This window comes from Haemaphysalis longicornis, unplaced genomic scaffold, assembly GCF_048455015.1.
Source record: "Haemaphysalis longicornis isolate Haplotype H1 unplaced genomic scaffold, Haemaphysalis longicornis Haplotype H1 scaffold_10, whole genome shotgun sequence".
Classification (NCBI taxonomy): domain Eukaryota; kingdom Metazoa; phylum Arthropoda; class Arachnida; order Ixodida; family Ixodidae; genus Haemaphysalis; species Haemaphysalis longicornis.
Window position 1 is genome coordinate 25,263,824 of NW_027526204.1, and position 27,933 is coordinate 25,291,756.

The window sequence follows — 27,933 nt, forward strand, 5'->3', positions numbered from 1 at the left end:
TCGATGGTCACATGCTACTGATGGTGGTGGACTCACACAGTAAGTAGATAGAAGCGATACCCATGTAAAGTTCCACCACGCACGACACTATAGAGGCTCTGCGCACCTTGTTCAATACATTCGGGTTGCCCCGGACGCTGGTATCCGATAATGGCCCACAGTTTACGAGTTGGGAATTTCACAATTTTATGAAACTAAATAACATAGTACACCTGCGAACAGCACTGTATCACCCCCAGTCTAATGGGCTCGCAGAGCAGGCTGTGCATACTGTAAAGTATTCTTTGAGGAAGAATGTGCAAGGGTCACTGAAAACCCACCTGGCGAGGATTCTGCACAGGTACCGCAAGACACCGCAGGACACCGCAGGCTGGGGGCCGGACACCAGCGCAACTCCTATTGGGCTACGACCGTTCGCCCTCACCAGTTGACCGTCTCTCCCCCAATGTGTAGCAGCCCGGTAAGCCAGTCTGGGTGAGGAACTTTGGGCAAGGCGAGCCGTGGCCTCCAGCCAGCATTACATTGATAGACAGAGCCTGTCTAGTGAAGGCCGACGGTCCGGAGGGGGAAACCATTCGGCGCCACAGCGACCAGGTGAAGCCATGGGAGTTGGAGCACGACCAGGGAGAAGCCAGTGACTCCGGGTGCCAGGAAACTGCCGGCGGACCCCTAGCAGGGGGAACACCGAGGCGAGTGCCAACAAGTAATGAGATCGCCGGGAGCACCTCCACTCCGGCATTGCATCGGTTGGGCCGGCAACGCAAACAGCCAGACCGTTACTCACCGTAGGGGAAGCGAAATGATGTATCTGTGACGTGACGCCAGCCGAAGCTGCCATTATCACCACTGCTCCTTCTCGTTCCCTCCCTCTTAACCCCTCTCGCACAACACTACATTAACCCGCACTATCGCAATAAACACTTCAACTTGGCCCAGCCACTGCCACGGCGTGTTCGTTTCAGGAACAGCGTAAGAAACGACAAAACACAAAGAAGAAGACAGACAGGTGCTGTGTCTGTCTGTTCGTTCTCTCTTGTGTTCCATAGATTTCGCACGGTTCTTTCATTTGGGGAAATGTACCAACTCTTCCAATATTCGGTTTCAGCTACTCACGTTACTTCAAATCGAAATGCGAGTGCACATCACGCGATTTCCAACAGAAAGGAGGCACAAACGGAAAGTGATATGCTCTATGTTCATTAGCTAGATTTCAATGGAGGCGTGGGTTGAACTTGAACCGCAAAGACGCCAGCAACCTTCTTTCCATCCCTAATGCTTTCCCCCCACAGTTACGCGCCTCCGGATGATGAAAACTGGGTGACGCTATTCACAATGCTCATTTGAAACGTAGTACCTGGGATGTGTTAATGCAGCCACGGTTCTGATCTCATTCTACCATCGTCACTTCAGCGCTGACGTCTGCCGCCACACTCACGAACGCTGAATGATGTCAGAGCATGGAATAGTAACTGCAGCAGGTTTCATGACCATGTGTCGCGTAAAATACGCCGAAATGTGAAGCCTAAGGAAACGGGTTCGAATGCAATCGGGGGTTGTCACCCCACAACCGCGGCAGAGAACAGCGCCAGCTCCCTGCCCGTCGACACTCCGACTCGAAACCACTGCGGGCAAAAGGCGTCCCCCGAGAGGTCGAAAACACAGGCACGAGCGAAAACGGACGCACACTTTCAGAAGCATCAGCGGGACCCACCGGGTTGATTCAGCAGTAGCATCGTCAGATCACCGGGCGTCTTGGCTGCAGGCACACACAGCGTTCGCGCGAGCTACTTTTCGTAACTGCGCCTTCCCACGAGCGTCGTCGCGAGTATCGAAACACTGCACGCAACAACACGATGCGCAGTGGCAACGACGAACACGAATCGGAAAACGATGGAGAAATGTAACAAAGGCACCGTCGGTGACAGCGTCGCTGACAGCGTACGGTGGCGGTCTAGTGATCCGTAAAAAACCGCTCCTGCCATTCTTGTGGGGAGATGGAACGCAGTGTGGCAGTAGCGGCGCTGCAGGCATATGTTGCAATAACAGCCGACGGTTTCATATCGTCGTGTTATAATGACGTCCAACGGCATTGTAAGGACCTCTTTTATGTACGCTCTCCCTATAGAAATACAACATAGAAGTATATGTGAGAAAAGAATGCAAATTTCGGTATAAGACAACTTGCTTTCACACTTTTGTGTCCCTAAAGGCACCGGACGTCGCTCTAGAACTCCGTGCTGATGGCGCTCTGTTGCCCCCACAAAAAGCCGCACTGAAGTTGAATAGGACACACCACCTTTTGTGACGGTCTGCGACTCTGCGCATTCTGAACTATCGTATTACGTCGTTCCTTGCTAGGACTCACAATTGGTGAAGGTAGCCCGTGATAGCACGCGTACCAACGTCTTGCGCGCCTTTCAAAACGCCGTGCGATCTCGTGAGAGCTGCTTGGCCGCCGCAGGAGTTCGAGAAAAGGTCTGTCTGGCTTCGGCCGTCGTGTTTGCCGTGTCCCTATCCTCTGTTCACGTATCGGGCTGCGTGTGTTGTGCGCGGTTCTTCGTCAACCGAGCGGGTACGCGCTTCTCCCCCTGGTGCTGGCCGTCCACCGGTCGCTGTCCTTTCCACTCGGCAAGTTCATAGGAGACGGAGGGACACGAAACGGCAGCGGCCGGTATCCACCGGAGTGACGCGGCCTATTCGATTGGAACTCTCTTTCGCTGAAGGCCCATTTCAGCGACTTTGAGTGCGACCCGTGGTCACGAAACCCGGGCCGCTGCAGTTATTCGACGACCACACTCACATCCAGAATACCATTCAGCGCTCACGAAGGTGTCGGCAAACAGAACCGCCAAGGATACGCTACACTACAAGCGGAACCGCGCTTGAACACTACGCGGCTTGCGTAGCACGTCGAAAATCACTTGTGACCCGTGCGGTATGTTCATGATCCCTTTGACGTAGGAATGTGCAGCCAGGCTGGAATGTCTGCTTCTGCCATCTGGACAGCTTTTCAGCCGACATCTCCGTTGAAGTCCCGCTAATTGCAAACCGACAGCGCACGTCCTGACCCCCGCGAGGGTGTGCACGTCTTCACTGAAAAAAATTAATTTTCAGAACGTGTACGTGATACGGAAATGGTTACACAAACACTGGCAAGTCCCAATGCTGGTGTGACCTCCCCATCTTAAGTAGGAGGAGGCAAAACGTTTTGTTGAGCAAAAAAAAAGAAGGTGGGTGGCGTCCTCAGTTCAGGAAGCCGCGCGCTTCTGCAGTCCGAGTGGCCCGGTTGATCAGGCGTTGCTGGTCCTCCGGGTGCAGGCTGGTCAGTGCGTGTTCCCACCGCTCAGGGGATGGTGCGGGCAGAACCATACAAGATGGGCAGTTGTGGCGGGGAGGTTGCAGGAATGGCAGAAGTAGGAGAATGTGGTAGGGGAGGTGTGCGACAGTACGGTACAGTTGAAGTATCTGCCTGTCTGTAGCCGGCGCAACCTTATCTAGTGACACTAGCCGGCGCCACGTCCGGGCCTCTGCTGTAGTGAGCGACGGGTGGGGAGGGGGTTGTGGAAACGAGTGTTTGGCGGTAGTGGCCAAGCACGTCGGTGTATCTGAGCGGCAGAGGGTGGAGGGATGGTGCGGATGGCAAGTCGTCTGTCCTTGGACGGTAATCCCAGAAAATGAGTTCACGGGCAACGGCATGTGCCGCCTCATTCCCTGGTACGATGGCATGCCCAGGTGTGCACACTATCTGGATGGTTGGGGGAGTCTTGAGGGAATGAAGTATCTTGAGAGCCTGGTAGGGAATGCGGCCAAGAAGGTAGTAGCGGCAGGCCTGCTGAGAGTCTGTTAAGATGGTGAGGTGGCCCGTACTTGTAGTGGTGGTGACTGCCAGGGCTATGGCGATTGTTTCTGCTGTTGCGGTTGTGGTGTTAGGTATGGTGGCCGAGGTGATTGTAGCTCTGTAGAATCGGTGACTGCCAGGGTGGCACGAGATGTGAAAATGCAGTGTGCGGTGTCGGTGTATCTGCTGTCTGGTTTGCCAGAATAATGTCTGCTGAGGTAATTGACCTGAGCTTCACGGCGGCCCTTGTTGTACTCTGGGTGCATGTCGCGTGGTATAGGGGTTACTCTGATGAAGCTACGTATAGGTTGCGGGAGATGCTGGAGTGTCTCTGCTGGTGGAGGGTTGGTCGATCCAGAGATTGAAGGACCGTTTTGCTGGTATGTGTCAGGGCCAGGCGGGAGAGTTGCTGAACTCCTGTGCTTCCAAAAGTTCAGCAACACTGTTATGCACTCCTAACTGCGGTTGCTTCTGGGTGGGTGTGAAGGCAGGAAGACCGAGGCCGATTTTGTACGCCCGACGGATGAGTGCATCAATCTTGGAGTGTTCTTGAGGCTTTAGCTGTACATATAGGGTGCCGTACGTGATGCGGCTGATGAGAATGGCTTGTATGAGGGGGCAGGTATCTGGCTCACGAAGACCGTGCTGCTGGGTGCAAATTCTCTTGATGAGATGAATAAGTTGTGTGACTGTACAGTGTAGTTGTGGTAAGAGGGCAGCACTAGAGCCGTCAGCCTGAAAGGGTACACCCAGTATTCGGAGTGTCGAAACTTGTGGTACAGGGGTGCCTTGAATGAAAACTGCCGGATTCAGAACTCAGAACTATGTTTATTACATAAAAAACAGGTACAGAAAATGGGTGAAGAGTCATCTGGATCCTTAGCCGACATGGCTAGTCATGGATCCATAACAGAATAACTACAATAAACAGAAAAACAATCCAAACAATTTTTTTACAATAATTACATATAATGTGAGCTAGGTAAATATATTTAGCTATGTGTTAACAGGGTGAGGTATAATGTTCAGACATGAAAAATTCTCTTAAGGAACGAGTGTTATTTGGTTTCATTTTTATATTCACTGGCACATTGTTCCATAGTTTGGCACTTAGGTAAGAAATAGTGCGGCGACCGTACACATTATGTATTTTCGGTAAATTAAGATTACATTTTTGGGCATGTCTGGTGTTTCGTTTAGGTTCTATTACAACGGATGATCGATTGGATTTATTTAGTGCTCTTTGAACTAGTAATGTTGTTTTGTAGTCGCATGCTACATTAAATGGCATAATGTTAAGTTCTGAAAAGATTGGGGATGATGGCGCGGTGGTGGGGGCGAATGTCATTATTCTCATCGCCCTTTTTTTGAGTTTGACAATAACGGAGCTGTATGACGCGAATGTATATCCCCAAGACTCTATACAATAACTAAGATGGCAGTGAAAAATGCTAAAATATATCTCTTAGTGTTTTAGCGTCAAAGTGTTTGCACGCTTGAAGTAATGTATAGCATCCAAAAGACAACTTTTTGCTCAGCTCTCTTATGTGAGGCGCCCAGTGCATTGATTTATCTATAGTTATTCCCAAATATTTATATTCCTCAACTTTACTAAGGGGTGTATTTCCTATGTATAACTTGCAGTCATCTGTTACTTGTTTTCGGTTAGAGCAGAAGACTATAAATTTTGTTTTTTTAATATTTAGAACTAATTTATTACTGTTAAACCAGTGTAATGTCTGACGTAATTCTAAATTTGCTAGAGTTTCGGCTTCTTTTAGACTGTGATGAGAGACGAGTAAAGCAGTATCATCGGCATAGATAACTGCGTCGGCGTGATTTAGGGAAGTGGGGTAGTCATTGATAAATAGAGAAAATAATATGGGACCAAGAACCGACCCCTGGGGTACCCCTGCTAGGACAGTTTTTAACCCAGATTTGCTGTCTGCTATATGTACAAACTGTTTACGGTTACTTAAATAACTGCGAAAAAAGTTTAAGGTTGGCCCTCGAAATCCATAGCGTTCTAGTTTTTGCAACAAAATTCCATGATCCACACAATCAAAAGCCTTTTGTATACCAAGAAATATGCCTAATGTAATTTGGTTGTTATTTAGGGCTTGGTTAATTACATCTGTTACTGCATTAACTGCCGTTGTGGATGAGTAATTTTTGCGGAAACCATGTTGATTTGTTGTTAAGATTTCATATTTTTCAACGAATTCCATTACCCTCTTCGCTATTAGCTTTTCAAACAAGATGTTAATGCACGATAAGATTGTTATAGGACGGTAGTTTTCTACACAGTTGGGGTCCTCTCCTTTGAATATAGGCACAACTCTACCAATTTTTAGCTGTTCGGGGTAACTTCCAGAGTAAAAAGATTTAGTAAATATTTTTTCTAGTGGGTGACACAAAATGTCGATGTTAGCTTTTAATATGTTAATTGATATTTCATCATGACCCATTGCTTTATTTGACTGCATCTGTCTGGTCATAGCGATTATTTCTGCGGTGGTTATCTCTCTGAATGCGAAGCTATTAATAATCGGTGGGGGTAGTAGGGGGGCCGGTTCATTACTGTGTATATTTTTTAGTGTCCTACTTATGTTTATAAAGAAGTCATTGAATTTCGCAGCAAGCGTAGCTTGGTCATAATTCAGGATACTCAAATCAGGGAGTATGTTGAGCTTTTGTGTAGGCTTTATAACTGAGTTTATTATACGCCATATTTCTTTTGAGTTGCCATTGTTTTTGAGTATAAGTTTACTGTAGTAACCTTTTTTTTGTTTTCGTATTAGAGACAGCGAAAAGTTACGCATAGTTTTGTACTGTTCTTTATAATAATCATTGCCTTTGTGTTGCTTCATTTTATTGAGCCAGTAATCTTTTTTTTTAATCACTTGAAGTATGTTATTTGTCATCCAGGGACAGATGGGCGTTGAGAGGTACAATGATCTGCGAGAGTTGCAGTTTGACTTAATGCAGCTTGCTCGTAAGTTTGCATAAAAACGTTCGTACGTTAAGTTAACATCGTTATCGAGATCCTCGTTACCAAGATCTTCGTTAAAGTTTGTTTCTTGTATTACTGTTCTTGTTCTTTCATAGTCCCATCGTTGTGCTTGATATGGAGTATGTTTAATGTTCGAAAGGTGAGTATTCGGAGCAATAATGTAGGTAGGATAGTGGTCAGCGACATTTTCAGCAATGACGCCCGCTTCTACTGAGCTTGGACAGAAATTAGAAAGAATGTGATCAATGATGGAAGAGGACACTTCTGTTACCCTAGTAGGGCATGTAATGTGGTTTTGAAAACCATATGAGCAAAGTAAGTTTAGGTAATCAGTGCTAGAGGGATCTGCTATATTGATGTTAAAATCCCCGCATATGATCACTTTTTTATTCGTGGTAGCAAAGTGTTGTAATAGGTCTTCAAAGTGTTTTAGAAAAGCCTGAATTCCAGAGCCAGGTGGCCTGTAGATCACACCAATCGTAATTTCCGTACCAAGCTCTACAAACAACATCTCATATTCACTTTGCATTTCCGTTATGTCCTTCAGTTGTTTATATGTTATTGCAGTGGACAAGTAAAGTGCAACACCACCGCCTCTTGAGTCAGTTTTTCTTGGTAGCGACAGAAAATGATAATTCGGTATGTTACTAAATTCTCTTTCTTTCAACCATGTCTCCGAAATTGCTATTATACTGCAATCAAATGTAAGTCTAGAGTTATTAAAGAATCAATTATTAAAGTTATTAAAGAATCAATATTTTTGTTAAGGCTTCTAGCATTACAATGAAGAAGGCTTAAAGTTTTGCAGCCAGCGCTCGCCATAGCTGTGTCGATTTTCTGTTTAGGTTAGAGGGATGATTCATACTATTTTGGCTAAGTCGGCCAGTGTGGCGATGTGAACTACGCTGGAATTTTCAGTCTTCCTGGCTAGTATTTTCGATTCGGCAACCCATACGAACTTCCACTTCTTTTCCTTTTTTTTGGAGATAGCCTTGCCAAGCAGAGCTTTGTATTCAGGACACAGGTGCTCGTTAATATATACTGGACTGTCATCGGCGAAACCAAAATCGCTTGTCGTCAGCCTTTTCTTCTTAGCGGCCTGCAGCAACTTATTCCTCGCTGATCTCGACAGAAATCTAACAATTATGTTAGTTTTGGTCGGCTCTTTTGTTGGCACGCGGTGAACGACGGATTCGCAGTAGGTTGTGGGGGGCATCCTCTAGTGCGGGCTCCAAGGGTAAGAAGTGCAGATTTTGAGGTGCGCACGTAAGCCCGCGAGTGGTGAGGTACGTCATTGTATCAATTGCCTGTTCTAAACTGTCTTGCTGGTGCCCGGCAGAACCCTTGTTTGTCCATAAAGTGAGGTCATCTGCATAGAATGCATGATGTAGATCTGGCATTTCGGCAAGGAGCTTAGGGACGCGGAACAGGGCGACATTGAACAATAGAGGTGAAATGACAGAGCCCTGGGGTGTCCCTTTTGCCAGTGTTGGAAAAGTAGGTGCCTGATGAGTACCGAGACGGATGGAGGCCATTCTGTTGGTTAGAAATGCCTTGACGTAGTTGTACGTGGCCGGGCCGCACATGGCTTCCTTGAAGGCCTTGCAAAATAGCCTCGTGTGTCACGTTATCAAAAGCTCCCTGAATGTCTAGAGCCAGGACACAGCTGGGGTTGGTTTTACTAAGTTGGTCGATAATGTGCTCCTTGATTTGAATTAGGGCGTCTTGAGGGGAAAGGTGATTACGGAAACCGAGCTTAGTGTGGGGGAAGAGGTCACGGTTTTCCAGGTAGGTGGTCAAGCAGTTGTGTACTAGATGCTCAAAGAGCTTGCCTAGGCATGAGGTCAGTGATATTGGGCGGAGGTTGGTCATTGTTAGAGGCTTGTGAGGTTTGGGGATCGGGGTAATGTCAGAGTGGCGCCACTGAGCAGGTACAGTGCCATGCTTCCAATGATAATTGAAAAGAGTCAGTAAGTCCTCTTGGGCCTCGTCATCCAGGTTGCGGATAATTTTTATTGGTTATCTTGTCTTTTCCAGGGGTCGTGTTGCGTGTGAGTCTGCCGAGTGCTTGTTGTAGTTCAGATGAAGTCAACAGAGCGTCAAGTGAGTCATTTGGGGGTCCAGTGTACGCCTGTTCAACTGGGGGTGGGTAAGTTGTTGGGTGCCCGAAGAGGTGGGTGCGAATTGAATCGAGCAGCTCTTGGGGGGGAAGGTGGTGATTATGAATGAGACGTTGGATTTATTGCTGACCCAGTCTGCGAGGGGCTTTGTCGCCTAGGAGCTTCCTGAGAATATGCCAGGTTCATTTGGTAGTGAGCATGCCCTGAAGTTTATCGCAAAAGCTACGCCAATTTTGATTTTGGAGGATCTTGGCATAAGTTGCTGCCTGTCGAGTAATTTCGGCAATTTTTTTTGAGGGACCGGTTGTGCTTCCTTTTCTTATAACGATTAACTAGACTGTGGCGGGCTGCCCAAAGATGCTGTAGGTGGGCGTCTGCTACTGGGTTTTTGTTGGTTAAAGGGACAGTGCTGGTGTGCTTTTGGACCAGACTTTCAAGGGATTCTGTTCAGGCTTCAAGGTTTTCTTCGATTGGAGGAAGAGATGTAGGGTCTTTACGGAAGGCTGCCCAGTTTATGTGGGCTTTTCCGATTTTGCGAGCCGTTTGGAGGTTGGGCATCTTGATTTTTATTATATAGTGATCGCTGCTAAAGGTATCCGTACGGAGGGACCAGCTTAAATGGGAAACGTTCCAGGCGAAGGTGAGATCAGGTGTTGTGTCTCTAGAGACACTGTTTTCAAGGCGGGTGGGGGTGGTGAGGTCACTGTATAGGGTTAGGGAATGATTTTATGCTGCATGGAGGAGGGCTGTTCTTTTTTTTAGAGGCTTGGTGATATCCCCATGAGTGATGCGGGGCGTAGAAGTCCCCTAGTACAATGAGAGGGCTTTCTGCGACTTTTGGCTTGCTTCATGAATAAGCAGGCCAACGATCTTCAAGGATGATAGCGGCGGACTGTACACTGTCAGGATGTAGACACTTGGGAGATTTGGGCGGGGAGGGAGAAATTCAATAAAGGTGTGGGCGATTTCTGATGCAATGAGGTGTTCTTGCGCAGTAATATGCTGCGCTACTAGAACAGCTGTTCAATGGCCTGGGTCTTGTGTATACGAACAATAGCCGCGAAGCTCGGGTTTTGGGGTATCCACTTCTTGTAGCGCAATAACGTCGGGCGGCTCGGGTGCGATGTGAAGGTTTAGTTTCGCTTTTTTGCTATTGAGGGACTAGCAGTTCAATTGGTAGATGTGCAGCTGCGAAGGTTTAGGCATTATCTTCCGGGAGGGCTGTGTCCATTGCTACTTAGTAATCGTCGCGTGCGGGGGACAGTTTGACTTTCTTGGTTCGTGGAGTAGTGGTTCACTACAAAGAGCAGTTACCCCTCAGGGGTATGCGCCAGCAATTATAAAGCCCCCTAGTTAACCAAGTAGCATGGACTGTTATGTAAACAAGAAAACACGGTTGTGTGGCGGTTGCTGCGGTTCTGTGTGTTCAGGATCTCCAGTAAGCCGAGCTCTTCCCTCTACTGCGACATTTTGTTAGAGGTGCGGGGTATCCAACTCGTACTTCGGTCCCCAACACCTGCCTACTTCAAGCCCCAGCACAGTGGACACAACACCAGTTCACAAGGTGAGCCGACGCTTGCGAGGCTTGGAACCAGAGTTTGGGCATCTTGCCAGACCTGTCAGGTCAGCTATGACTTCGACCGGTACCCGCCGCGGTGGCTCAATGCCTAAGGTGTTGCGCTGCTGAGCACGAGGTCGCAGGTTCGATTGCCGGCCGCGGCGTTCGCTTTTCTGATGGAGGCGAAAAGGAAAAACGCCCATTTGTACAAGATTTCGGCGCATGTTAAAGATCTCCAGGTGGTCAAAATTAATCCGGAGCCCTCCACTTTGGCACGCCTCATCGCCTGCGTTGCGTCGGCGCGTTAAACCCTACAATCAATCAATGAACTTTGACTGCGAGCCAAACAAGCCAGATGGCAGGAGTGGCTCAACCGCTTGTTCTGCATGCGCCCGCACCCCGAAAACATTTCACGGGGATAGCTTTGAGGATGTCGACGATTGGATTGACATCGTTAAATGGGTGGCCTCATTGAATGAATGTGATGATCGTCGAAAACTTAAGAATGTCTATTACGCTCTGGAGGATGCCGCTCAGACCTGGTTTGAAAACCATGAGCGGGTTTGCTTGTACGGTATGGGATCCACGTATCAAATCTGACAATGAGAAACTAGAAAGAGTTCAAAACTTGGCTACTCACTTTGTTCTTAAAGATTACTCAAGGAATTTCAGTGTATCTGCAGCTAAGCGCAACCTAGGTTGGCATTCACTTCAGCATCGTAGGAGAGTACTCAGACTAAAACTTTTTCGCAATATATTTCATAACAAAAGAGGGGTAGACAAAAGTTATTTAGTGAGTCCAGACTACGTTTCACTAAGGACAGATCACTCGTGTAAAATAAAAGAAATAAGTTGTAGAACCGAATTGCTTAAGCATTCTTTTTCCTCAAAACTATTAGTGAATGGAATAAGTTACCCAAAAATGTGGTGACAATTATGTCTAATGATGTATTTTCATGTTCGCAGTGTATCTTCGTTGAACTTGCCGGGTTTGGGTTTGTCATCATTCTTTAAGTGATATTTCTGTTCAGCCTGTATTTTGTATGAATTTCTACTCCCCCCCCCCCACTGTAATGGCTTGAAAAGGCACTATGGGTACTATGATAAATAAAATAATAATAAAGAATTTTGGTGGCAGCTGTTGGCTACATACCGCAGCAGTGAATGAAGAAGCGGGCTTAAATCACCCTTCACTCATGTGTGCAGAATCCGATCGAGACTGTGGCCATGTTTGTAGAAGGCATGTACTGATTGTTTAGATGGGCTGACTCCAACGTGCCCGAGAACAGAAAGGTGCGGCATTTAATGAGAAGGGTAAAGGAACAGCTGTTTGCAGGCCTTGTTTGGAATTCACTGGGTATTGTTGCTGACCTCCTCAAAGAAGCAGCAGCAATGGAATGCGTGCTGCAGCAAAGTGGTATGCGGTACAGCCATCAGTCTCATCCCCAGACCTCGAACTGTCATGCTCTAGCGCCGGGGAACTCGGATGTCTTATCTCTGCATCAGCTATTGTTCGCGAGGAACTCGAGCTGCAGACAGCCCGCTCAGTGGGTTATTGGCACCATGCAACATCCTTCACTGATGTGATTCGCGAAGAGATACGGCAGGTTTTGCTGCCTACCCTGATGGTGGAGCGCACCCCCAATCCAAATTGTGAGGTGACAACACCCCAGGTTATGGCATATTCGGGTGGGCTTCGCCGACTGGTCATTGGACGTCAACCCTTCCAGCCTTCAACCGCACCCAGGCTGGAACGGTTCACCAGTGGCACGGCGCAACTTGGCCAAAGACAACCTGCTAGGAAGGGCGTGATATGGCGCACCACCGACAGTCGACCCTTGTGTTATCAATCAATCAAGAGCTTTATTATCACAACACAGGAAAAAGGTTTACAGACTATTTGGACCGATAGCCAGGAGGCTAGTTTCCGGTCCAATACAAAAATACACATACAAATGAGTCGCAGGTATCCACCAAGGTTCGAAGAAAAAGAAAATGAACAAAATAGGCAAGGAATAAATGAAACACAAAACAGTATAAACATCCACTATAATCCCAATCGCATCATTAAACTGCATCCTGTTTATCCAAATAAAACATCTTGCAAGACAATTTGAAGTTCCTCGCAGTTTTCACTTGAATAGGTACATCGTTCCACACTTTGGCACCGTAGAATTCAATAAGCCTTTCGCCATAAACGTTATGACATATTGGCAAGTTGAAGTTGCCGTTGGATGCTTGCCTAGTGCTCCGAACAGGGATGGAAAAACGTGCTAAGGGTACAGGGAAGTTACGGTTTATAATTGTGTTTACTAAAAGAGATATTTTGTATTCCCCAATAGTTGAAAAAGAAAGTACACGAAATTCCTTAAAAATTGTATTGACAGGACGGTTGAATGCAGAAAATGATATTATTCTTAGTGCTCGTCGTTGTAATCGATATAAAGGCGTAAAATATGTTTCATAAGTAAGCCCCCAGGCTTCCGTACAATAAATAATGTGGCACTGAAATAAAGTGAAGTATAAAGATCGTAACATACTACATGGGAAGAAAGACCGCGCTTTGGTTAATGTGAAACAACTAAACGCAAGTTTTTTACACACCTTTTGTATTTGTTCTTTCCAATGTAGGTGTGAATCAAAGACAACACCCAGATATTTGAAGGAAGTTACATTCTCAATTGGTTTGTCGTTTATATACACACTAAAAGAACTATTATCAATTACTTTTCTCCTCGAGTGAAAGATGACACATTTAGTTTTGTCGGTATTTATGGTTAACTTACTTTTCAAAAACCATGAGTAGATACTGTCCATTTCAGCTAGTATGGTATCTTGCATTTCAGATAGAGAATCACCACAAAATATAATTGCGGTGTCATCCGCATATATTAGTATTGTGGAGTTCTGTATTGCGAGTGGGAGATCATTTACATACAAGGAAAATAAAATAGGACCTAAAACTTATCCTTGCGGAACACCACATGTTAAGTCACTGTATGAAGAATGGTGATTATCGATTACCACTTTCTGTTTTCTAGATGAAAGATAGCTCGCAAAGAATTTAAGGGAGTTGCCAATTATACCATATTTTTCCAGTTTATTTATTAGAATTGAATGATTAACCGAGTCAAAAGCTTTCTTAATGTCCAAAAACACTCCTATTGCCAACTGATTTTTGTGAAGAGCGCTGTTTATAACTTGAGCAAGTGTTACAACGGCCGAGGACGTAGTCCTGTTGGGAACAAACCCATGCTGCTGCGGGCAAATTACGTGATTTTCCTGGAGATATTTTTTAAGCTGTATAGATATTAATTTCTCGAAAATGGTACTAATTACGCTTAACACAGATATTGGTCTGTAACTATTTGGATTGTTCGGATCTCCAGTCTTATAAACTGGAACAACTCGTGCAATTTTAAGTACATTTGGATAAGAACCGGAGGTAATTGCATGATTAATTATATGATGAAGGGGAACCGACAGAATGTCAATGTTTTGCTTCACTACTTTCGCTTGTATTGCGTCATAACCGACAGCTTTATTCTCCGATAACTGGTTTACGATATTTATTATATCTCCCTGCGTTACTGTATTAATATTGAAAACATTATTGGTCATTGGAAAATCTTCAGCGTCGTCTGCGATAGGTCCGTTGCTAGCAATTTTACCTATGTTGGTGAAATAGGTATTGATATAATTACAGACAACAGTAGAGGGGTTGTCGGGTACAACAGTATCTTTCCGGCTAGTTCCAATAACATCATTTACAATTCTCCAGACCTTCCTATTATCACCCCTTTGACGAGCGATAAGATCTGTGTAATATTGTTTTTTTGACCTCCTCATCATTGCGACCGACTTATTCCGGTAATACTTAAATTGACTATGGTAGTAGTCATTTGTTTTATTATTCTTCCATCTTCGGTAATATGAATCCTTTTTTTTGAGCATGTCAAGTATAGCAGTACTCAACCAAGGACAAATTGCTTGTTGGTAATTATGTCGGGAACACTGACGCGTTGATTGTTCAATTGCCCTTGTAATGCTTTGCACAAAGGTTGCACATTCTATCTGTACGTCCTCATCATAGATGTCTTCAAAAGAGACAGAATTCAGTAACGTTCTTATGAGATCATAATCTACTCGAGTTTTCCGTTTCACGGGCACATCAGACACGGAATTCAGGTATTTTTGGGGCAAAAACACAAACGTTGGGCAGTGGTCAGCGATAGCAACATCCCATACACCAGCAGATACATTCATATCAATGTTGCATAGTATGTGATCAATTAAAGTGGCCGAGTTATTGGTTATTCGTGTAGGTTCTGCGATAACATTTTGGACGTGAAATGAAGGTAGCAAATATGTATAATCAGGGCAATCATCCTTTGACAAATCAATATTAAAATCACCACAAATAATTAAAGAACCATTCGATGTTGTAGTAGATAACAGAATACTTTCCATGGCCAAAATGAAATCGCTTTTGCTTGAGTTTGGAGGACGGTAGACAACACCGACAGTGATACCGCCTTTGATGCGAACAAAAAGGGATTCAATTGCGTCTTTAGTAAACGTGCATTCGTTGAGATAGTAGCTATCTACATTCCGTCTAAGAAACAGCGCTACGCCCCCTCCACGTGCCGAACATTTTCTAGGTTGGGAATGCATGTAGTAACCGGGAATTTCTGCTGTCTCGCCCTCTCTAAGCCAAGTTTCCGTAACCGCGATTATATCGAAGCTGAACGTAAATTTAGATACATAAGCAATCAATGTGTCCAAATTCTTTCGTATGCTACGTACGTTACAGTGCAAAACGGTCAGATAACCATGCTCAAGTCGTATATGTTCAATCTGAGCTGTGGTGTAAGCCATATTCAGACTTTAACTTCGTATCAGTTGAATGGTTCTTATACCACAAAAGCAAGATCATCCATGCATGAAATGTGAACGGCCCTGGAGTTATCCGTTTTGCGCATCAGGATTTTTCCATCCGCCACCCACGTGAACTTCCAATTTTTATCTCGTTTCGCCTTCAGAGCACACCCTAGAAGAACCTTTTTTGCAGGACAGAGATGCTCATTTATATATATTGGTTCTGTTCCAGGGAGACCCAAGTTGGATGTGTTCAACCGTAATTTTTTTGCTTCCTTTAGTATTTTGTCCCTTGCTGCACGTGATGTAAATTTGACAATGATGTTGGATTTAGTTTTATCTTTGGTAGGCACACGATGAACAACATCAATATCCGATTCTTTGACCGGAACCTTGAGACAGGCGGAGATGGCTGTAGTTGTGGCCAAAAGATCCTCATTTTGAACTTCCGGTATTCCCTTTATCTCCAGGTTTTCCCGGCGGCTGTATTGCTGCAGATCAATGAGCTCCTTCTTCGTTTCGTTCAGCTCTTTCATGAGGCGGCTGGTTTCTATCCTCACCGCCTGCTGTTCTGCCCTAGCATCAGCAAGTTCTTTCCTGACGTCTGTAATTTCGGTTTTGAATTCCTCAAACATCTTGTTGATGAAATCCATGCCTTTTTTCACAGCGCCAAGTTCAGTTTCAAAAACCTTAGTAAGATCTGCTTTTAATTCGCTCTGACCTTTTTGAAACTTCTCAGCCATGTCCGCGAGTGCCTTACAAAGCTCTTTAATCGTGGAGGGTTGTCTGTCGCCCATTTCTAGCACACACTTGGAGCAGTCCAGTAGCCAATGTATAACTTAATGGCTGCGATAGCCTTTGCACGTACCTGCGAAAAAAATGCAGTGGTTTTAGTAGCGATTCCGCCCAGCGGCTGCCTGGACTGCTCCGATGTGATGGCCCTTCCTGGTCAGCAAGCCCTTATATAGCCGTTCATGCCGTGACGTCCGTGTCTCTCTGGCTGTGCAGGCGCTGTCGTCGCTCGGATGCCGATTTCTCTGCCGCCGGCACGTTTGCGATGCTACGATGAAGCGGCCATGACTGTTCAAAGGCTGTGCCACTGAAGATTCCGGCTGCGAAAAAAATGCAGTGGTTTTAGTAGCGATTCCGCCCAGCGGCTGCCTGGACTGCTCCGATGTGATGGCCCTTCCTGGTCAGCAAGCCCTTATGTAGCCGTTCATGCCGTGACGTCCGTGTCTCTCTGGCTGCGCAGGCGCTGTCGTCGCTCGGATGCCGATTTCTCTGCCGCCGTCACGTTTGCGATGCTACGATGAAGCGGCCATGACTGTTCAAAGGCTGTGCCACTGAAGATTCCGGCTGCGAAAAAAATGCAGTGGTTTTAGTAGCGATTCCGCCCAGCGGCTGCCTGGACTGCTCCGATGTCATGTTCGGCGCCAGTCATGTTCGGCGCCGCGGCCCCTACCGTCAGATGGGGTTACAAGGATTTTTGTTGGATGCCCTTCGACCCCGCTGTGGTGAACACCCTCCTGAGGTGCAGGAATACCTAGCCGCCCACATGCTTCCTCCGTCAGCAATTATAAAGCCCACAAGAGAACCTAGTGCAACATAAAGCACAAGCATTGCAAGGTTATTGAGGAGAAGTTGTGATTGGAGCACAGTGACCAATATAGGGACGTCGAGCAGTTTTTGATCAACTGTCGACTCTGTCCGAGTAATGGTAGTACACTTGTTCATGCCCCATGGATGGTGACCCCACGTTGAAAACAGGAAGGTGCTTGTTAAACTTGTTCAGGTGTACCCGAATGAGATATGCTTTAGCTGTGCCTTGACGACAACAAACATCAGGTAGTCTGGACGGAGGTGAAAACATTACAGATTGTGTCAACAAGTACGTTTCATCATTGCGAGAAAGAATAAGAAATGCTTAGGCAGCTTCCCATTTGACGAGTGCATTGACATTGGCGCCTGTGTTATGGTTTTGTAATGCACAAAGAGATGACTGTCGAAAACAATTGTCTCCAAAGACTCCTTATTAAGGGGCTGTTATCAGATTAATGACTCCCTTACCGCAAAGTTGGCAATATGTTAATGAAAATGCCTAAAAATGAGCCGTCTCTACACCAGGGGGCCGAAGTCATAAGCTAACATAGATTACATCTACTGTGGAATAAGATCATCAGTTGCATTCAAAACTGCTTGGCTTGATATGTAATGTGACATGCCTAAGCTGTTTATTGGCATCATCTTCACTTATTGGCTTCATCACTCCCGCATCAAAAGAAGCTGCACTGGCATGTGTGACATACCTTGTAACCCAGCTCACGAACGTGGTGGAAAAAAATTATATGCAGAGTTTGCATCTGAAACTTCGGTTTGATGAGAAGCATCGTTTGGCTGCCCGTATTCCCGACTTTTACTGCACCAGCAACCACAGGTGACGGTTCTCAGGTCTTTACAGTGGAGATATGCTGAAGTGTATGGCAGTAATGTGTGCTGCACGCATTATGCTGATGTTACAACAGTTCTGGCGTTTTTGGTCTCAATTCTGAGGGCCAACCCACAGTGGTGGCTATAGTGTTGTGCTGCTGAGTTCAAGGACGCAGGTTCGATTTGTGGCCGCAGCGGTTGCTTTTCTGATGGACGCAAAAAGCGAAAACGCCCGTGTGTTTGAGATTTCGGCGCATGTTGAAGATCCCGAGGTGGTCGAAATTAATCTGGAGTCCTTCAAGACAACGCGCCTCATTGCCAGTGTAGCATCAGTGTGTTAAACCGTACAATCAGTCAACTTCTCAGAGCCAGGTCTACATCAGAGGATCTTGTGTTTGTTGTTCATTCAACAATGTTGCTTGCAAGGCTTCCCTGCAAGAAGCTTGAAATAGCAATGCATGTACAGTAGACACAGAGCAGTACTGTGTGACACCTCCTGCGAGTCAGTCTAGCTCAAAAAGAATTGAGCAATGCATGCATGGTCTATGGATCACTTTGCGCAGGAATGAAGCTGGTCTTTATAACTATTTGTCGGTTTGTAGAATTCTGGCTTAATGGGCTTAATTGTTTGCATTGACTGGAATGCAAAACTACAAAAAATGTTGGCTTACCGCCGATGCTCTGTGTTTTTTTATTTTCAGAAGACTCTACAACGGAAAGCTGCCATGACATGTGCGACATCATCATTGCCCAACAGGTGCACCATGGCCGTGTCCGCAGATGCAGCCCCTAGCCGGGATGTGTCCTTCCTGAGCCAAGAAACACAGGCAGCCATTACCAGTACTGCCATAGGTGCCACTGCTGTTGTATTCCACTGCTGTTGAATGGAACTGTGTGCATTAACGACTATACATTTTTTTTACAGGTACACAGTGTGTTTTTACATTATTCACCAGTGCAAGCTCGCAGACAGGAGAGGAATCATCAGGTGAGAATTTTGTATGTTTTTCTCATTTGCGTTATACAGTATGGGTTGCTTTTCTGATGGATGCAAAAAGCAAATATGTTGGTTTTAATGTACACAGCAAATAATTTTGCGTGAAATTTTGTACTGGTGGGCACGTGGTGTTATTCAGAAGCAGAGATTTAAGGAGGCAGTGAAGCAACTCGTACAGGTCAACTACTCCACCAATCTTTAGTCCAGAATGCATAAGCCATGTAGTGACCATGACATGCGAAGAATCATGGGTCAGACAGTGCAGAGAGATGGAGACTAAACTTGCACTGCTTGTGCATAGAAGCTGTGCGAGTGTTTGTCCTTGTCCCGCTTTTGCTCCACCTTCTACTCTCCCTAGTTCCAGCTCTGTTATGTTTACACTTTTCTCAGTTAATTTAAATGCACTTTATGATGAGAAGAGTAGGTTCAAAAGTGCCGCTTCCTCTGCATTGTTCTTTTCCTGTGCACAAGGGGCTGGCTATGACGACACATTGGTAAACCCATAGCACAGCTTGAGCATAAAGAATCTGTGCCCACACAGCATGCTAGGTTGCCTTCGGAAAGTAGTAAAAACCAGACAGAAATAGTAAAATCGTGTGCAACGAATTAAAACCCTCTATGGCGGATGCTTTCGAGGACGACTTATTTGCAGACTGCGTTGGTGTGAACACGGGTGCAATGCTGTATGGTGGGGTGACATGAAAAGATCATTTTTTATGTGCGAAATGCAAAGCCTTTCGCTGCCTGCGACGACGAAGTGGAGGAAGACGGTGCAGCAGTACCTTTGATTGTCATGGTTGGGTGGAATGCCTCTGCCTCTTTTTAAACCAAAGCTTTATACCTCTACCCCCGAATGGTTCTTTTGCGACCGTTGGTGTCAACAGAAAACTCCCGCAAACAAATAAAAGTATTTACTGGCACCGCCAGGAATCGAACCTGGAACTAATAGAGTAACTAAGCGAGAACCCGTTGTCTTACCAATTTAGCTACGAGACCACGCGGAGGCTGGGAAGACAGGTAGTGGACTCACCAAGCATATCTATAGGTTTACGCCCTGCAATCTCACTGAATGCCACGTGATAGCTTCACGCAACCTCACGCGCTGTTGTGCGCTCCGTCCACAGCACTTCTAGTGGCACTGTGCACACCTAGCGTGCTTGCTTGGAGTCACAAAAATAAAGGAAGTGCACACCAACGCATGGCATCTCACTTCTAGTACGCCAATGTTCTAAAGCCGGTGGCCTCCATTGTTCACGTAGAAAATCACAGCTCCTTGTCCTACACCCTCACGCTAAACAACACATCAAGGAGCACAGTCAAATACTCCTTGATGGCCAGGCCATCACTCCAAGCCCCAGCATCAAGATCCTGGGCCTACATCTCCAGGCCAACACCAAGAGTGATGTATCGTTGCAGTGCTTCGAGCGCAGCATCAATCAAATCATACACATTATCATGCGAGTTGCCACCAAGAAGTGAGGCCTCCAGGAATCCAATAACTTTTGATTAATTGAAGCTTTTATCCTCTCGAGAATCACTTACGTCAACCCCCTGTCTTCTGGACAAGGAGGGCATAAAGATGCTTTATACAATAAATAAAAAGGCGGTTGAGCAGGCCATTGGTCTTTCCCTAAGTGCGTCCACAGAGAGGCTGCTTTGCACGGTGCTCCACAACACGGAAGAGCTGTTAGAGGGTCATCTTTCTAACCAGAAGCTCCGAATGAGCAGAACTGCGGTGGGTCCTCGCATCCTTCAGCAGATTGGCTGGACAACACAGAATGTCACTCCGCTTGATGTACTCCTGCACTCTTGGCGACAAGAACTAAAGATGCTCCCTTTGCTTAGAAATATGGACCCTGGACACGAGGATGGTCGCCAATAAGCACGGGCTCAAGCACTCAACACGACCCTCGGTGGAGGTCATGTAGTTATCTACACTGATGCCTCCCAACATCGAGGGCAGTAGTACGCCATCATCGTGGCTACCTCCAGAACCAACCTCCTTGCGTGTGCCTCACTTAAGACCCAAGACATGATGGCAGCAGAAGAGACAGCCATCACTTTGGCTCTCACTCAAGCAGGGGTTTGGAAGGTAGTAATCGATTCCCAACAAGCGTACCGGAATTACCAGTCGGGATGGGTGTCCCAATGTGCATGGCGTGTTCTAAAAACCCACTCCCCAAACGTTTCCATTCAGCTCAACTGGACACCCGCTCACGCTTCCATGGAGGGCAAAGAACATGCCCACCAACAAGCCTGCACTTTTACCCCCGTGCTATGGATATGCTCGAGGGCAGTCACCCGCTTGTCTCATTCAAGGACATAACCCAGCATTATCGCCTTCAGAGACAGACCCTACCTTTGCCTTTCCCTGACCTTTCCAGAGAAAAACAAACTACCCTACGGCAATACAATCCGGCTCCTTCCCAGACCCGACGCGTCTTCACTTAATGCACCCGAATCACTACGACGCTAAATGTAAATATTGCTCAGAAGTAGGAACACTCTGCCACATAATCGGGGTGTGCGACTTTAGCCCTGAGCACCCTCCTCTATTTCCGTCAACTACCCAACAAGAGAAATGAAAGATGCTGCTGTCCAGCCCCTGTCTGCCTACCCAGCTTCAGTTGGTGAACAAAGCACAGGCGGCGCGGACGGCATATGGGCTCCAGTGAAGAAAGAACCACTCCCCCGGGGCACACTCTGGGCCATTCAGCAATCTGATTAGAAGTACTTCCTCCTCCTCGTGGTCCTCCTCCACCGTGATCAAATGTTGCGCAGAAAAAAAATACGGGACGGAAAGAATCCACTTGGACGCGCTACATTTAATCACTATAATTACCTAATAGCTCAGTGTACAGCTTTACTCCTCCACCGTCTCAGCCGCCGATCTCGTCGCCTCATTCTGTCGCCGCAGAGATGGAGAAGTGAGATTGTCTAACGCCGGGTTTCAGCTTCCTTTAATTTTATAAAAAAAGTTTCCACTCATGATCTACACCAATACAACTCAACCAACCACCGTTCATGCATCATCATTGATTCAACCTTACCAAGAATAGGCAGATTTAGCATATCGTTACCGTGTTTACTTTGCGGTTTACCGTGTTTGCGGGCGTAGACTGCACAGCACGAGAGTTACCGTGAGCGGTAAGTTACTGGCACAGGCTTCACCGTCACCAGCGCATCCGGTAACATGGTAAACGGTAACGCAAGCACGCTAACGATATGCTAAAACTGCCTAATATCTCCTTGAAGTAATAAAGGGTGTGGTTAAGTGCATTTCATTTCTCTCAGGTTTCACTATTTGTAGAGCGACGTGACGGAATTTAAGGGGCGTCACGGATAATCGTTGTGGGTGCTGTTTACAGCTTTGTTTTCCAACCACATTCACAGGGTGGATTGGCGCAAATTTTTTCGAGTTTTGCAAAAGGAAGAAAGGAGGCCTTCCGCCAATTTCGCTTGTTAAGGCGAAATGAGCTGGCTGCTGCCTTTTTAAGTACAAGAGACATACTGAAATCACAGACTTTTTCAAGCATCGAGCTTTTGACATGCCCTATAGCTTCTAATTTGCTGTGTACTGTGTTACTGTTAACTTTAATTTGTTTAAACTTTCATTCTAAATGAGACAGCGTCCCCTTGTGGTTTGAATTAATGAGCTTATACTGTACTTGAAAAGGGGCTTTCTTCTTCCACCTGTATTTACAAGTTGTTGTCAACACTATCTGTATTAAAGGTACAATAAATGGCTAGGGACCATCCTTCATGCACGCTGTACTAGGGAAGCAGAATAAAGTAGAATTAGCTTTACTTGCAAACAGCTGGCCATACCTGCAAGTTTTACTTCACATGTAAGGCACCAGGGGCAGCCAAAGTGTCTATTATAATATGTTTTGTTGCACACCAGCACGTGCTGGGGCATCCCCAGAGCAGCATATGGCATGGATACTTGATGTTATAGTCTGCGTTCCCACCGTCCAGACAACCTTTCCAGTTTTCTCAACTGCGCTTACAAACTTCTACATGAAAACACACGTCAGGGTGCGTGGGCCCAACCCACAGACCAGCTAGCACATTGTGTCATCTTGGTGGCAGTTTTTTTAATCACAAATTGAATGGGCCATACGGATGCTTTAGATTACAGCGCTGACATCTGTGTTAAAACTTCAAGTAAGGTTTCTGGCTGAATTATTGGTGCTGCGTCTGAGGCTCTTGTACATGGCAGCAGATGTAATATCAGTGATTGCAGCCTCATTCAATGTGAAATGGATCTCCGCCGTCTGATTAAAGAGCTGCTCTTTGCATCTGCTGATCACTTTAAATATTTGCTGCTCTAGATTCATGATGCTGAAGAAGGAGCCCATTGTCTTTAGTGCAGACAGCTGAGTCTTTGATGCAAATTTTGCATTGCATGCTACCAGGCCCACACTCTTGAACGCAACTGCCACAAATGTCGCAATAGTAGTAGCGTTTGACGCAACTGATAATCTTCGAGTTCCACAGCTTCCTTATCAAATACTTGCTCAGGGCAAGATGTTGTCTTTGAACCTGAACAGTGCATTAATCAGATGCAGTAAGCCGTCGACTCTGTCCCACGGGCAATAACGAACGCCAAGATCATGATGATAACCGCTGCTTTGTTGTAGTGGAGGTTGGCGGAATTTCATCGCCGTACTAATTTAGGGCTGCTTTCAGGCCTCCGTGCGTGCCTTCTAGCGGCTTGGGCTCGGAACTTTGACCACTTTTCTCGATTTCGTCAGCACAGTCAAAGTGTTCCTCTTCGATATTTCCATCATTGTTGGAACTTGTTGCACACAAGGAGGCGTCAGCGGCGATGCTTGATGTACCAGGAGTAGCCGATGCGTCGCTGTTTCCTGATGTTTCGGCCTGACTTTCATTTCTTTCCGGCTCTCGTTACCACCGTGTTGAAGGCATGCAAAATTCGCATGCTTTGTAAAGATTACCTTTGCGTTTCTTCGTTTGTTGCTCCATAGCAACCACCGATTCAGACCACTAACCGATTGAGCAAACAAATTAATAAAAAAGGCATGCAGTGCTTTCACAGCGCAACCCACCTTCTTTTTTTAGCATACGGTGCGGATGGTGGCTGCAAAGAGTATTAGATGCGAACGCATCTCATTCACTCGCCTTGTCCCTGCATCCATCCAGCGTTGTCGGCGTCCACCCCTCCCCCATTCTCCTCGCCGCGCCAGCTGCGCTCTCCACCGCTCACCCCCTCTCCTCTCCGATAGCGAACACTCTCTCGCGAGGGGCATTGGATTTGATTCGATTGGATTGGCCTGGCTTGGATTGGATTAAAGTGGATCGTGTTGGATTGTGTTGCGTCATAGCCACGGCAGACGCACTGGCGCCGGCGCGTCCCCTCACCGTTATGCGCGCTATAAAACGTGGTGCCTGCGCCGCTCCGCTCCATCGTTCCAGTGCCGTTCCTCCGCTGTCCTATGCTACAACGTGAACCCCCTATGCGTCGCATCTACACAGGGGTTCCTGCGAGGGGAGGTGGTAGTTCAAAGAAATTCGGCGTGCGCTTCTGAAGAAAACGCGAGAACCAGAAATGGTAGTAAGCTCGATCGGTAGGCTCTGCCCCCGCCACCGGGATTACTTCCGATCTGGCTTTCGAGGAACTGCTTAGAACTCTGAGCAGGCAAATAAGAGTGTACACTGGCTACACTAGTGCAATTGGTTTACAGTTAGTGCATTTACAAAGAGTGTCCAGTGTCCCAAGTAGGAGCAAAAGGGCATATAATGAAGTTTTTTGCTGTATTACTACAAGTATTGAATTATTTTTTCATTTTATAAATAACAAAAATAACATAACTGTTTGAATACAAATTCTACACTCGGTGTACTCAGTGCAGGTTAAAAAAATATCCTTACAAGCGCTGCACTCGCACTCATGACGTTGCCCTTTGTTGTTCCTACCAGTTTCTTCCACACCATTTTGTAGGTGTTCTCTCTGTCTCTCTCCTTGTTCTGGAATTTCTCATTGCGTGTGCCTGCCGGTTCTCCATGTCCAGTTGTGTGTGCATTCCATCGAAGGGTGTTTAGTTGTATAGTGTGCTGCTTTTTAGCATTGTTTTGTAGTTTCCCCCGTGCAAGTATGCTACATACATGTACGTGGAGTACAAAGATGGTGGCAGGGCAATTGTTGCCATCTCTGATTAAAGATTTTGAGCCAGCTTCTTTGGAAGATAATGCCCAAAACAAGAGTGTACTGGTGTTCCGGAGTGCGTCAAGAGGAAGGTTTCTACTCTGGGGACGTTGTTTTAATTGGACATACATACATACTGCCTCAATTTGTACTTGTTTCCCGAGAAAATCGTATAGCTGGTACCATCTGGTTTATGGGTAAATTCTGAACCGGGCGCAGCACTTTGGCGGCGCTCTTTGGCTCAGCCCTTTGGCTGAGCCGCATCGTCGCTGTAACCGAGTGAACGATGGCACGTGAAAGAAAAAGCGAACAATAAAAGAAAGCAAAGGAGGAGAGTGTCGCGAAATTGGGAGGGATCGCGGTTCGCCATGGCGGCGCGGGCCATCGCTCTCCGAAAGTGTGCGGTGCAAGTGGGGAGGGGGCAGTATGCTGTGCCCGCATGAGGCTCTCGACGGCGCTACCCTTGGCGAAAACTGGACGGGGGCATGCACGTGACTATGATGTGCGTTCGCTTAAGCCGCAGTTCGCGGTCCCTTCCTGAGAGTCACTTCGCACTGCCGATGCAGAGGCTCATCATCGCTGCCATCGAGAGAACCCACGAGTGAGGGCTGCCTCAGCGCACTGCTGCTGCACCCAAATGTCACATTAAAGAGTATCGTAATCGCCAGCCAATTCGTTTCTTTAGGTTGGGCTCTCAGTACTTAAAGGAGTAGAGACCAATTTTTGGCGTTAATATTATTGTACAGTCCGCTTCTTTTACTCAACAGAATACCCTGGCTGATATCTGAGCGGCCTGTGATGCGAAGAACATACTTCAATTGGATCTCATTTATCACGCCAACAGAAAAGCGCGTGGAGCGGCACTCAGCAAATTGACATCAGCGTGACATCCCGTGAAAGCCAAAAGAAGTGACGCGACAGCGCTCGTCAAAAACTGATGATGTCACTTCACGCGCGCGGCCCCGCGAGCGGCAAGCGGGCGCCACCGCACTCAAAAACAGGTGCACATAGCCAGAGCTACAGGCATAACCGCTGCTCAGAAAGGCACTGTTGGCAAAAGCAAAGTTCCACACACGGGAAAGGAGGCGATAATGTAGTCCGGAATTGCAGTAGAAGTCGCCATCAGGACTTTTATTGAAAGCGGTTATTGAATTTCCGCCGCAATGGTAGGCCTAACATCCTCAGGCAGCTCAGCCGTTCAGCTCTGGCGGCGGCGGGGTCGAAACAACGCCCCCACCGGCCTCCGCAGTGTTTTGACGTCCGCACAAAGTGCTGAGGTCACGCCGGGATTCCGTCATATGCACCTTTCGGAAGGAAAGCGTGGGAATTTGAAACACGATTTTCAGGCCGTTCAAATAATTATCGTGCACTGGAGTATTTAAAGTGCTGTTTCGGGTTCGCCAGACCATTAACCATCGATAAAAGCAATAAAAGTTGAACATAAAATTTTTGTGTCAGCACTCCTTTAAGTCTATGGTCAAGCATGCACCATTTGTGCGTGCTGCTGGGTACATACATTGCTCTTAGTGGAGCACTTTTATTACAAGTCCCGAGCTGGTAGCCGGCTGTCCTTGGCGCACTGAGCATTGGCAAGTTGGAACAGAGAGCTTAGTGTTCGAAAAGATGTTAAGCACGAGGAGCGCCGAAGCACAGTAGGATGAAAGGAGAAAAAAAAGAGGACGCCTTAAGTTCTGCGATACTTCTACCAAGCTAAAGTTCTACGTTGCCATTCAACATGCAGGCTATATGGATGATGCTCGCCCCCGATCGACAGCCGACCCTTAGCCCTCATCCGTCCTCAAAATGTTTTTGCTACATGCCTGTAGCTGGGTGGGTTTTCACCCAGCTGGAGCTGCTGCATCCAGCTGGGTGAAAAACCACCACAGATATTTGTTTCAAGTTGGCATTAAAATTGATATTGTTCCTGCACAAAACAGTCTTGAATGGACACAACTTCTGTTTTGTTTTGATGGCCCCTTCAGTTTAAAAATAATGCAGAAATCATCACAGAAACACTGTGAAATGGTGTGAAATTTTTTGAGTGGCCTATTCCACAGTTTGTAAATTTCTGTAAAAATTAGAGTGTTTTCTTTTTCTGTGTATAGGCAACAAACCTGACCTCATCAAAGGAATGAGAAAGGGGCACAGGGCTGCCTCGGATTCAATTTTTGACGTGGGCACTTCCAGCAGCAATTCCAGCCATGCCCTGACATCAGCTAAGGTAAATGCTATGTTTCTTGCATAACCTTGAAATTATTTACAGTTAATACATGAGGCTCATTTGATTCACCTGCACCACGTGAACCAGTTGAGGCAGCGCAGCCCTCCACCATTCATTTCAGTGTTGCTGCTCGCAGTGCTGAACTGTGCTGTGCGGTACACCGGTGGTGCTGATGGGTAAAGGACGAATTCATGGCTTTGCTAGCACTCCCTGTTGAGGAAGTGCAGAAGCACATGAAAAGAGTGCAAGTCTGGTTCTGCCAACTTGCTTTGCACCACTGTAAACTGGTTCAGTAGGTGAAAGGTTAATCGAATGGAACCTATGGTTGGCCTTGTCTGACCTCAGTTTTTTTTTCTGCCTACCAGGGTGCCCCTACCACAAAAGAGAGCAACGAAAAAAAGGCACCCGCAAAAAAACACATGACCAAGTGGATCTCATCGCAAAAGCGCAAGGCCACCCTTCCTGAGTCAGAGTGCAGTAGCGACTCTGACAATGATGATGAGGTGGTGCCGAAAAAACTTTTGCGCAAGGCATATGCCCATGTACGCGATCTGGAGGAAAAGCTCCAAGTTTCTGAGAGCAGGTGGCTGGAGGAAGTAAAGAAAAACAAAGGGCTGCAGGGCCGCCTGGAGGAGCAGACATCTTTGGGCACCAGAATGAGTTAGTTGTACTCTTGTAGACCTTTTATCAATGACCCCTTACGTGTGTTGCA

General features: G+C 46.6%; 2 protein-coding genes across 3 annotated transcripts; one reads left to right on the forward strand and one right to left on the reverse strand.

The window, feature by feature from the left end:
• The first annotated feature begins 2,214 nt into the window (after positions 1 to 2,214).
• Positions 2,215 to 27,901, forward strand: LOC144157663 (uncharacterized). Of its 2 annotated transcripts, XM_077688476.1 has the most exons (6): positions 2,215 to 2,475; positions 10,402 to 10,535; positions 18,536 to 18,686; positions 18,760 to 18,822; positions 27,106 to 27,221; positions 27,587 to 27,901. In XM_077688476.1, exons 3-6 carry the CDS (start codon positions 18,560 to 18,562, stop codon positions 27,884 to 27,886), a joined length of 606 nt encoding a protein of 201 aa, XP_077544602.1. In that variant the 5' UTR covers positions 2,215 to 2,475; positions 10,402 to 10,535; positions 18,536 to 18,559; the 3' UTR covers positions 27,887 to 27,901. The 2 variants fall into 2 exon arrangements, with proteins under 2 accessions (XP_077544602.1, XP_077544601.1); XM_077688475.1 differs by lacking the exon at positions 10,402 to 10,535 and having other exon boundaries at positions 2,217 to 2,475.
• LOC144157661 (uncharacterized) lies at positions 14,259 to 16,342 on the reverse strand. The gene has a single exon (XM_077688474.1). It carries the CDS (start codon positions 16,202 to 16,204, stop codon positions 15,443 to 15,445), a length of 762 nt encoding a protein of 253 aa, XP_077544600.1. The 5' UTR covers positions 16,205 to 16,342; the 3' UTR covers positions 14,259 to 15,442.
• Positions 27,902 to 27,933: the final 32 nt, after the last annotated feature.

Bases quoted from the DNA above. Each gene is read 5' to 3' on its own strand.
- LOC144157661 (XM_077688474.1), bottom strand. From the start codon at position 16,204: ATGGGCGACAGACAACCCTCCACGATTAAAGAGCTTTGTAAGGCACTC.
- LOC144157663 (XM_077688476.1), top strand. From the start codon at position 18,560: ATGACATGTGCGACATCATCATTGCCCAACAGGTGCACCATGGCCGTG. The intron at 18,687-18,759 runs GTGCCACTGCTG...TTTTTTTTACAG, and splicing joins CATTACCAGTACTGCCATAG to GTACACAGTGTGTTTTTACA. The intron at 18,823-27,105 runs GTGAGAATTTTG...TTCTGTGTATAG, and splicing joins GACAGGAGAGGAATCATCAG to GCAACAAACCTGACCTCATC.